At 34.8% G+C, this 12,411-nt stretch overlaps 1 protein-coding gene across 6 annotated transcripts in view; it reads right to left on the reverse strand.

The window, feature by feature from the left end:
* Positions 1 to 12,411, reverse strand: part of VPS13A (vacuolar protein sorting 13 homolog A) — a 267,302-nt gene that overhangs the window by 128,702 nt on the left and 126,189 nt on the right. For all 6 annotated transcript variants that reach the window (XR_012374024.1, XR_012374025.1, XM_025891365.2 and 3 more), the window contains exons 27-31: positions 9,930 to 10,009; positions 8,454 to 8,513; positions 8,098 to 8,251; positions 7,268 to 7,384; positions 7,082 to 7,185 (exon numbers count right to left, since the gene is read on the reverse strand). Coding sequence is in view for 4 of the 6 variants with exons in the window: in XM_025891365.2 (XP_025747150.1) it covers positions 7,082 to 7,185; positions 7,268 to 7,384; positions 8,098 to 8,251; positions 8,454 to 8,513; positions 9,930 to 10,009 (515 nt within the window). In the remaining 2 variants the exon portion in view is untranslated. The remainder of the gene's footprint in view (positions 1 to 7,081; positions 7,186 to 7,267; positions 7,385 to 8,097; positions 8,252 to 8,453; positions 8,514 to 9,929; positions 10,010 to 12,411) is intronic.

Raw genomic sequence — 12,411 nt, forward strand, 5'->3', positions numbered from 1 at the left:
GTTGCAAGGACTTCACTGGGAGCTCTCTGTTGGGAGCTTATGAGAAATACTGGGGACAGAGTAGAAGATGAGAGAAAGCTTTCCTTGGTTATGACCCTGGAAGAGGGAGAAGTCTTCACTGCAAAAAGGGCCAAAGGACCACCAGGATTATTCTCTTCTCAAAACCTTAAGAAACTAGGAGAGGGGCACCTGGGTAGCTCAGTCAGTCAGCGTACGACACCTGGGTTTTGGCTTGGGTCATGACTGCAGGATCCAGAGATCCAGCCCTGCCTAGGGCTCTGCACTCAGTGGGGAATCTGCTTAAGAATTCTCTCCTTCTCCCCCACCCCTCCCCCCATTCACATGCTCTCTAAAATAAATAAATAAATCTTAAAACAAAACAAAAAACCCTAGGAGGGATACAAAGGCAATACTTTGTTGCCCTCAGGAACAGGTGAAGATACTACACCTCAGGGGCTAGGATAAAAGAAAACTCCTACACCTGTGGGGAGAAATCTTCTAGGGGCCTCAACATTCTAGGTCATCTTGTCCTAGGGCAGGGAAGAATATTCTCTCCCACATAGGAACTACAAAGATATGAATCAGATACCATGGAAAAGAGGGACAGATTCATCAAGAATGCCCTATTTTTTTTTAAAGATTTATTTATTTTAGAGAAAGAGCAAATGCAACCAGGGGGACGGTAGAGGGAGAGAGAAGCAGACTCCCTGCTGAGTGTGGAGCCTGACACAGGGCTCCATTTTAGTACGCTGAGATCATGACCTGAGCTGAAATCAAGAAGTCAGGTGCTTAACCGACTGAGCCACCCAGGCGCCCCGCAAATGCCCCATTTTAGAGACCTAAGGAACAGCTTTGGCTAGGTCTGAAACGGGACGAGGACAACTGACAAGCCTACCCAAAACACCTCCTCCACAACAAAATACTCACCATCAAGCAGGCAAGCACTGATGGAAAAGCAGCAGTAAACGATCATCAAAAAAACAGTCAAGAGTACAGCAAGAGAAATTTCTAAGGTATGGAAGTAGAGGGAAGATCAAATGCATAGCACGGAGCAGCATTCCAGGAACAAAGTCCCCATCCTAAGCACAAAATACAGCTGAAGGAATCTGAAGTAGTGGTATAATTAAGGCAATCACATTAAACAAGAAAACTCAAACCCAGCTCAGCTCTCCATTAAATTGTCTCAACCTCCATGCTAATAGCCTAGCAGAAAAAGTACCCATTATCAGACATAAATACTATTCATTTCAGTATGTGTCCCATACATGATCTCTCACATTCAGTCAGTAACTAAGATACACCGCAAAAAGCAAGGAAAAACAAAACCCAACAAATGACAAAGAAATCAAAACAGAACCAGGCCTGCCTGTAATAGACATGTTGGAACTTTCAGGCAGTGAATTTTAAGTTTCTATGATTAATACAGTAAATGCTTCTAGTAGAAAAGGTGGAAAATATGCATGAACAGATGAATATCAGCAAAGAAACAGAAAGAAGAATCAAGAAAATATTAAAGATTAAAAAAGAAAAAAACCTTGGTGGGGCACCTGGGTGGCTCAGTCATTAAGCATCTGCCTTCGGCTCATGATCCCAGGGTCCTGGGATCGAGCCCCACATCGGGCTCCCTGCTCCACGGGAAGCCTGCTGCTCCCTCTCCCACTCCCCCTGCTTGTGTTCTCTCTCTCACTGTGTCTCTCTCTGTCAAATAAATAAAATCTTAAAAAAAAAACAAAAACAAAAAACCTTGGTAACAGAAATGAAGAATATCTTCTATGGGTTATTATGTGGGTTCAACAGAGCCAAGGATAAAAATCAGTGAACTTAAGAACAGCTTAATAAAAATTACCCAAACTGAAACAGGAAAAAAGAAATGGGGAAAACACTGAACAGATGAATCAAAGGTTGTGGGACAATGCCTAACAAGAATCTAGTAAGAATTTTTGGAATCCAAGACGAGTAAGAACAAGGAAGAGATGGAAAAGGAAAAGGAGGGGGGAGGAAAGAGAAAGAGGCAAAAGAACTATTCGGAAAGATAATGAAAAATAATGTAGACAAACGCAAGAAGCTCAGAAAACCCCAAAAAGAATAAATATTATAATATACTTACATACACCTAGACACATCATACACAAATCCTGAAAACAGGCATATAAAAATGAGAAATATATACAAAGGAAAGAGATAATATTACAAAATTCTTGTCAAAACCATGTATAAGAAAGACTAATGCAGCCACATCTTTAAGAGTTTAAAATGGGAGGAAAAAAGCCCTATCAACACAAAATCCTATACCCAGCAAAAATTTCAAACAGGAAATGAAAGTGAAATAAAATTGTTTTTTTGTTTTTTTGGTTTTTGTTCCAGTTCTCATCTCTCCATCCCCCAAAAAGCTGAGAGAATCCAGTACCAGCCGACTTGCATTGTAAGAAATGATAAAGTTCTTCAAGGAGAAACAAAATTGACAGAAATTTGAAGCTACATGAAGAAATTAGTTCCAGTGATGACTACAGTAAACTTAAATATAAAAGATCTTTTTTTAAAAAAAATTATTTCTCTAAAGAAAATTGACTAAACCAGACGAACCATGAGAGACGATGGACTCTGAGAAACAAACTGAGGGTTCTAGAGGGGACGGGGGTGGGGGGATGGGTTAGCCTGGTGACGGGTATTAAAGAGGGCACATTCTGCGTGGAGCACTGGGTGTTATACACAAACAATGAATCATGGAACACTACATCACAAACTAATGATGTACGGTGATTAACATAATAAAAAAAAAGAAAATTGACTAAACCAAAATCAGTACATATGTATTATGGATTTTCAGTTTACACAAAAATAAAACATAGTACAATGTCATGGAAGATAAAAATTAGGAATTGATAGTATTATAAGATATACTATACATGAAGTGGTAAAACATTACAAGGTAGACTGTGATTAAAAATATGTATTGTAAAACCCAAGGGGAATCATAAAATCAATGATAAACAATTAATCCAAAATTAGGTTAAATGAGGGGAGGCAATATAACAAACAGAACAACCAGAAAACAGAAAACGATTAGAGAGAGAGCAAATTTCAAACCAACCATGTCAATAATTGGATTTTTTTAAATGGCCCAGACACCAATTAGAAGTCAGAGATTGTCAAACCGGATAAAGAAGCAAGACTGAAATACATGCTGCCTCTGAGAAACCCACTTTAAATATAAAGACAGATTAAAAGAGAAAGGAGAGAAAAAGATATACCATGCAAACACTAATCAAAGAAATCTGGAGTGGCTATATTACTACCAAAGCAGACTTCAGAATAAGGGCAATTACCAAGGACAAAGAGAGATACTCCATAATCACAAGAGGGTCAATTCACTCTGAAGGTATAAAGTTCTATATATGAGATCTCTCAACATATGAGGCAAAAATGGAGATAAGGGAAAGGAGAAAGAGACAAATCCACAGTTGAAACTTCAACAATCCTTCCCTGATAATCAACAGAACTAATAAATAGATCGATAGAATCTTCTGAAGAATCCTATCAACCAACCTACATGCTCTAACTGACATTTATGGAACATGCAACCCAGTGACACCCAGATATACACAATAATTTCAAGTGTACTTGGAGCATTTACGTTTTATGGCCCATAAAACAAACACTAACATGTTTAAAAGAACTAAAAAAGTTTCTTCTCTTACAACAGATTTGAACTGGAAATCAGTAACAGAAAGAAATCTGAAAAATATTTCAAAATATTTGGACGTTAAACAACAAACTTCTAAATAAACCATGGGTGAAAGATAAAGTTATAAGAGAAATTAGAAAATATTTTGAACTGAATAAACATATCAAAATTTATAGGATACAACTAAAGCAGTGCTTAAAGGAAAATTCATAGCAGTAAATGCCTGTATTAGAAAATAAGATCTCAAATCAATAATCTAAGCTTCTACCTTAAGAAACTAGGAAAAGAAGAAATTAAATCCAAAGCAAGCTGAAGGTAGAAAATAAAGAGGAAAAATAAATGAAATTTAAAACAAAGAACACTGAACTGAATCAAAAGTGGGTTCTTTGAAAAGATTAATAAAATTGATGAATCTCTAGTCAGACTGGGTCAAACAAAAAAAAAAGAGAAAAGACAAAATTAAAACTGCATATGCTAAGAAAGAATCAGACTCAAAAGATACATACTGCAGTATTCCATCTATTTAATGTTCTGGAAATGGCAAACTACAGGGACAAAAAACAGACTCCTAGGTGCCAGAGTGGGGAGAAGGGGTAACTACAAAGGGCAGGAGTAACTTCTGGGAGGTGAGAGATTGAATCTATTATCCTTAAAGGTGTTGGAAGTTACACAGTTGTAGGTGTTCAACAAAATTCCAGGAACTATGCCCTAGAAAGGGTAAATTTTACTAAATGTAAAGTAAACCTGGATTTAAAAAGGAGAAAAGAAACGAGGAAAGAATTCTATATAAGGGTACTGAGGCCCTTTATAGCCTCCCAAATATGCCAAGTACCTTTCTGCCACAAACCCTTTAGAGCTGCTATTTCCTCTACCTGGAATGCTCTTTCCACATCTACAATTGATTCAGATTTCACTCAAATGTTCAGAAAGGGATTTCCTGATAATCCTAAGACAATATTAGAATCACTATCATATTATCCTACTTTATTGGTTTTCAAAGTGCTTATTACCCCCTAATAACATTTTTTATTATTTACCCCAGGAGAGGGACTTTGCATTTTTTGTTGACTGTAATATTCCAAATGTTGTTAATAAAATAACAGACTATTTTCCACAAGTCACCTGAGTGACCCTGTGACTACCCCCCTCACTAAAGCCCAAGAGAAGAAAAGAAATTTGCTTAAGACAGAGTTTAGAGTAGAGAGGATATGGCATAGGAGATACCATGTGCAGGAAACGGGTAAATAAAACTGAAAAATGTGCATTTTTAGTAAAAATCTGTAAATTGAAAGGTGAGGTCTCCAATATTCCCCAACCATTCTAGCTCCTAGAATCTAGACTATCAGGCTTATATCTATAGTACTTTTCTCAAAGGAAACTGATCGGCCTACGAGAAAAAAAAAAACCTTTATTCTCAATTTCTGAGGCGATAAAATTACTATATCAGTGCCTGATCATCTACTGTTACATCTATCTGTCCAAAGTTCAATAATTAGAAATACATACATACCACCCAGAATTAACAAACATTAATAAGTGGGTAATTTTTGTAAACACTTAAAACACTTCTATAAAAAAGATATAAGAAACTAATTTACAATGAGATCTTATTTCATAAGAATGTTAGATCAGCTAGAATCCTCAGATTCTATGTTTTTCTATATTATTTATAACACACATAAATAACAATTATCTGTACAATGGTTCTAGGGTAAACAGAGGATGATGCTTCAGGGCAGATTCAAATAGTCTGAGAACTCTAGGTATCCTTTATCCAATTTCCAAAAAAAGCTGAGGGGGCTAAAACCCATTCAGGGCACAATAGTCTGTCATGGCACAGTAATTAGGAAGCTTTGAGCTGGGGCAAAATGTTGTCCCTCTAATTCCTTGACATGTGGAGAGTTACCGAAGCAAGGCAGTTTGTTTAAAAATCATGTACATTGGAGGGGCACCTGGGTGGCTCAGTTGGTGAAGCCTCAGACTCTTGGTTTCAGCTCAGGTCATAATCTCTAGGTCATGAGATCGAGCCCTGCGTTGGGCTCTGTGCTCAGCACGAAGTCTGCATGAGATTCTCTCCCTTTCCCTTTCCCTCCCCTTTCGTTCCCCAGCCTCTCCTCCCCACCCCCACATGCACTCTCTAAAATAAATAAAATCTTTAAAAAAAAAAGTCTAAAAAATTATGTACACTAGAATCAAAGTCAAGGAGTAGGGAGAGGGAAATGGGGATGGGGCAATAAGACCGAAGTAAGAAACTTTTCATTTTGTAGCTTTTTGTAAATTGATTTTTTTTTAACCTTATAGATGCATTAGTAATAAAAATAAGGAGAAAAAAAGTAAATGCCTTGGGTTACATCATCAGTTCAATTACTAACTACTTGTATGACTTTTAGTAGATGGACTTATTTATGTGAGCTTTACTTCCTAGACAGGGCAAATAAAATGGATAATCTACTTCTTAAATGCTTTAGTACTTTGTTTTTTTCTTAAATAAAAGCAATAGAAGCACATTTAATCATGGATCCCGGAAAATTTCTTGTTCCGTATTACTGTGGACCATACACATTTGATGCTATGGCACTCTTTTTATCTCACGCTAATAAGCTGTAAGAAGAAAATATAAAGAGTAAGGATTTTTATTTAACATAAAAATCAGGTCATCACTGTATCTCATCAGTTTTATTGGCTAAGTGTATTCATTTATTTCCTTTCACACTCCAAACTCTGACTTCGTGACTCAAGAAGTACCTCAGCCTTTTCTGATCCTACTACTTGATATTCTCTTCACTCTCTTAAATATACCATCTTACCTAGAGGCTCTGCTGTTCAAAATTACCTGCCCAACTCTACAACAGTATCTGAACCAAGAACCTTACCGTCTTATATCCAGTACTAATACCTACCCCTTCGACCACTAGCCATCCAGTTCAGAGGCCTCTGTTAACATTGTGAACAGCTATACCATAGTGGGCACCCACGAAAATAAACTTAAAAAATAATCTCATCTGTTCAATCTGACTTCACACCCTCTGCCCTTAAAATCTGAAATGCATCACAAGGTTCACAGTATTTGAAGAGAAGAACAAAAAGAAAACAAAATGAGAAAGGTATTTACTAACTGCCCCTCCTCAACCCCCAACTATGTATCAGGAGCATTATGTAAACTTATTTATGAGATACTTAATCCCCATTTTACAAATAAAGAAACAATTTCAGTTTAGGTCACTCAACTGCTAAGGAACAAAGCTAAGATACAAAACCAGTTATGCCTAACTCCAAAACCCTTCCACTTAATAACCCACATTGCTAAATTCTGACACCTAATTTATACCTATGACCAATGTTTAAGGACAAGCATATTTAATGAGATACTATTAAGTAACAGAAACAAATTCATACCTTTTTGTATACAGCTGTCTTATCAGAATCCAAAACAATTATATTCCTTAGCTTTGCATTTATTTCAGTTGCGGCAGGCCTCATAATGATCTCAGAATCAAGCCCTAAGGGAATACAAGGATGATTAAATGGCTCTTCTTCTTTCATTTAATAGTTCTGAATTTATTTTTTCTGAAATTTTATTACCTTCGATCTTAATTTCAGCAATGTTACGTTTCTGATCTTGAATAAAGATCTGTAAACAAGATAATTCTGCTAAAATCTGCAAGGTAATAATATCTTCATTCTTGGATAGTTTTAACGCTGCAAAAAAAAATGTAAGACATAAGGAAAAAGTTTAGTAGTCACCTCACTACCCTTATAAAGTAACTGAAGTATAAGAAAAATTAATGATAATACTAGAGGAAAATCTGATTTGCCATTCCACTGAAAGCAAGCAAGATATTCCCACTTAATTAGGAACTCTAAAAACAAAAAAACAAATAAAAAAAAACAATCAAACCTAATGAAAACAAAGCCAAACAAATCAGACACAACAAAAAATGGTTCCTAGATGAGACTAACATTTGAAACTAAAAAATTATAGTTGTAAAATCAGAAATCATTTGAGACACAATGATTACAAGGTAATACTTCTCATTGTCAAACATGCAACTTTTTATTGCTTAAAAAGTACTTAATTAAAAAACACACTAAAATGATTCAAATTTTCTTAGTTCTATTTTTCTAAGATTATGAGATTAAATGCATTAATTTTAATCCAAATCAAACACTAGCACTATATAATATCTGACTAAAAAGAATAATATGATAAATAAAAGCCACATTTTCTTAACTGGTAATCACTTTCTTTAAGTATCCTTTTCCACAATTTACCTGGTATATAATAATCTTTCTAGATATTAATCTAGGCAATAGAATTCTGAAGCCAATATTATGCATGAATAATAAAGCAAAAGCTAATTTATTATTGATCCACATGGTAAAAAAACTTTGAAGCTGAATTTTAAACATACGCATTTTTTTAACGACCTCTCCTTTGTCTTCAGTCTCTGCAACAGACACTGGGGCTGGTTTTTCTTCCAATTGTGGAATTATATTATTAAAATAATTTATTGTATTCAGAAGTGCTTCAGTATGTAAATGAATATCCAAAGAGGAAAAATTCACCTAAAGAACAAAGCTGATTTTAGTAATAGGTCAATAAATATTTGTTTGCTGCTCAGTATAAGGCACTATGGTTTGTGAATTATAATATTTATAATATTCCATTTTTATCCTCAAGGATCATACAGTTCCAGTTATAAAACAGTTTTCATAATATATTTACTTAGAAATACAGTATCTAAATTAAATTATTATTCACTCATACCTTAATCAGTTGCACAGCATTGTTATAAGTACTTTTCAAGTTGGGTAGATTCTTTTCAGCCTATCCAAAGAGAAAAAAAAGCAAATCTGTTCGACTATCTTAGGAAGACATATAGTATATCAAATTGCAACTCCATAAGGGCCTTCCTAATTCTTCCTCTTTGCGACAGAATTGTCTATCAAGTGTCCAAATACTGTGCATTATCTTTAGATCTAGAATGCTTGTCATAAAAAGCTATTAAATGCATAAACAAAAACTCTAAAATATCTACATCAATAATAGTAAAAATGGTCTTAAAAGCGATAAAATACTCTTTCAGCATTGTTATTATGATAAGGCATTTTTTTTTAATATTTATTTATTTTAGAGAGAGCGTGAATGAGGGTGGGAAAGCGCAGAGGGAGAAAAAGAAAGAAACTTTAGAAGAATCCTCACTGAGACCATGACCTGAGATGAAATCAAGAGTCCAACACTTATCCAACTACATCACCTAAGCGCGCCTCATTTTTTTTTAAGATTTTATTATTATATATTTTAGAGTGAGAGAGAAAGTGAGAGGCAGAGCACACAAGTGTAGGGGGGTGGGACAGAGGGAGAGGGAGAGAGAAACCCAAGCAGACTCCATGCTGAGCAAAGAGCCTGAGGTAGGGCTTGATCCCACAACCCTGAGATCATAACCAGAGGAGAAACCAAGAGTGGGAAGCTCAACTGACTGTGCCACCCAGGCGCCCCTATGATAAAGTAATTATTAAATTAATGTGGCATTTACATAAAAATAGGTCAATGAAAACATGGAATAAATCTTAACTAGACTCTAGTATATAGAAAAACTTAACAAATGATGAAATGAGTATCATAAATCGATAGAAAAGGAATAGAGTCATTGAAACCAGGAAAATGAGGTAACTTCAGATAACAGTGGGAATCAAATGAAAGCCTCATCTTGTATCATATGCCATAATAAATTCCATCAAGATTAAAAGGTTTGGGTTTTGGGGCACCTGGGTGGTTCAGTCGGTTAAGCCTCTAACTCTTGATTTCTGCTCAGGTCATGATCTCAGGGTCATGGGATCAGGACCAGCGTCGGGCTCCATGCTCAGAGGGAGCCTGCTTGAGATTATCTCTCCTTTTCTTTTCACCCCTCTCCCACATCCCCCACCCCAATGCATGCACGCGCGCGCGCTTTCTCTCTCTCGCAAATAAAATAAGACTTTAAAAAAAGGTTTGGGTATTTTTTGGGGGGTGGTTATCTGATGAAGGGAAAAAACTCAAAACTTCATGTCAGTTCTATTTAGAACACAGGCCTATTATTTTTCTATATTGTCTATAAATTAAAACTAACAAAGGATGACAAAATAAGAAAACCTTAAAGTTTCAGGAGTTTTAGAAAACACATTAAAATGAAGATTAAGCTGAATCTAACTAAACTTACAAAAATCGATTACATTAGTCACAGCAAGCATACAAAGCACTTACCTTCACATATTCCAATGTTAGCAGATCTTCCATCGTATTATCCAGTGTTGTAATCAAATAAATTGGTTTCTTGTTTGCATCTAAAAAGGATTTTTTAAATTACTCTTTCATATAAAAAATAATGGAAAATAAATATCAGCAACAATAATAAAATAGAACTGGAAAAGAAGAATTTCCTGAATCAGTTCTGGGCCTCGGATCCTACCTTACCCAAATCAGGTCCCTCCTCCTTTATTATAAACTCTTTAACTGTAATTTCTCCCCACAATTCCCTTCCCATCTCCTATGCCACAATGTGAAACAATCTTACCCTTCTAAACTTAGATAGGAAGGTAAAAAAAAAAGTAGTAATCAGTTAAAGAAAAAACAGAGTAATTATTATGAGCAATGAATAGACATGAAGGGAATTGTGGCCTTGAGCCACAGAAATAGCTAAAAAGAAAATTGTCAGACTCTCTGAAAACCTATTATTTTTGAGAACACAGATCAGGTATATGATGAGAAACTTAAGTTTTTCTGTATATTAGTTTAGAGTAGAATAAACCCCATTGCCATATAATTAGTCTTTACTACTTGTATTCTTGATTCTGATCAAAACTTAAGAAAATAGTAGGAAAACTGCTGTAAAACAGTATTTTGTATAAGGGCTTTAAAACTATCACCACCAAATTATTTATGACTACTCAAAATCAGTATCTAGTGGGAGAAAGGACTACAAACCAATCATAATACTTTTGAGGAAAAATGCAACATATTCCACAGAATCTTCCAGATTTAAAAGTTTATTAGCTATTCAGCCAGCTTTCTACTTCAGATGCTACTTGCATTTCAAACCTTAAAAAGGTCCTGACTTTTCTCACACATTTATTTATCCACAAAATTATTTACTGATCATTTATAAGAAACTATGCTATTCACTTGGTTTTCTGCTATTTAGTTATAGGAATTCTTTATATATTTTGGGTATTAACCATTGATCAGACTTATGATTTGCATGTATCTTTTCCCACTGAGTAGGTTAACTTTTCAATTGGTTGATGGCTTCCTTGGCTGTACTGAAGATTTTTGGTTTAATGCAGTACTACTTGTTTAATTTTGTCTTTGCTCTTGGAGTCAGATCCAAATAATCAACACAAGACTAATGTAAAGGCACTTACTGCCTATATTTTCTTCCAGAAGTTTTATGGTTTCAGATCTTCCATTCAAGCCTTTAATCCATCTTAATTTTTGTGTATGGTGTAAGATAGTAGTCATAGTTCAGTTTCATTCTTTTGCGTATGGCTGCCCAGTTTTCCTAGCACCATTTATTAAAGAAACTATCCTTTCCTCATTTTATATTCTTGACTCCTTTGCCAAAAGTAATTGCCCATACATGAATGGGTTTGTTTCTAGACTGTTTTTGGTTCCATTGATCAATGGGTCTGTTTTTATATTGGTACCATAAAGTTTTATTTTATATCAGTAGCATAGAAAACTTTGTAATATATTTTGATATCAGGGAACATGATGCCTCCAGTTTTTTCTTTCACAAAACTGCTTTGGGTATGTGGGGTGTTTTGTGGTAACATACAAATTTAGAAGTGTTTTTTCTATTTCTGTGAAAAATGTCATTGGAATTTTGATAGGGATTGCATTGAATTTGTAGATTTGCTCTGGATAATAGGAACACTTTAATCATGTTAATTATTCTAATCCATCAGCACAGACTACCTTTCCATTTTTTTGTCTTTTTTTATCACTGTCTTATAGTTTTCTGTATACAGGTCTTTCACCTCCTTAAATTTACTCTTATGCATTTTATTTTTTTTGATGGAATTGCAAATGGGATTGTCTTAACTTCTCCTTCTCATAGTGTATAGAAACCCAAAAGAATTTTGTATTTTTCTATCCTACAACATTCCTGAATTTACTGATTAGATCAAACAGCATTTTGGTGGAGCCCTTAAGGTTTTCTATATATAATATCACATCACCAGCAAATAGTGACAATTTTACTATTTGGGTCAACAAAGAATTACTACAGATAGTGACAATTTTTTACTAAGTCAAAAAAGAAATCAAAAGAAAAAATTTTAAAAATACCTTAGGACCAGTGAGAACATAAATACAATATACCAAAATTTATGAAATACAGTGGAAGTATTTCTAAGAGGGCAGAGCAAAGCAATAAATGCTTCCTCTTGAAACAAGAAAAAACTCAAATAAACTAAGTTTATACCTCAAGGAACTAGAAAAAGAACAAATGAAACCCCAAATTAGAAAGAAAATATCAGAAAAGAAATAAAGGAAAAAGAGACTAAAAAAAAAAACTGAAAAGATCAATACAACTAATAGCTGGTTCATTTCAAAGATAAGCAAAATGAACAAACCTTTAGCTAGATTCACCAAGAAAAAACGAGGGCTCAAATAAAATCAGGCATGAGAAAGGAGACATTACAACTGATAACCACAGAAATACAAGGATCGTAAGAGACTACAATGA

Source organism: Callorhinus ursinus, unplaced genomic scaffold (genome assembly GCF_003265705.2).
Source record: "Callorhinus ursinus isolate GAN/ISIS: 27379988/994484 unplaced genomic scaffold, GSC_fseal_2.0 scaffold28, whole genome shotgun sequence".
NCBI lineage: Eukaryota > Metazoa > Chordata > Mammalia > Carnivora > Otariidae > Callorhinus > Callorhinus ursinus.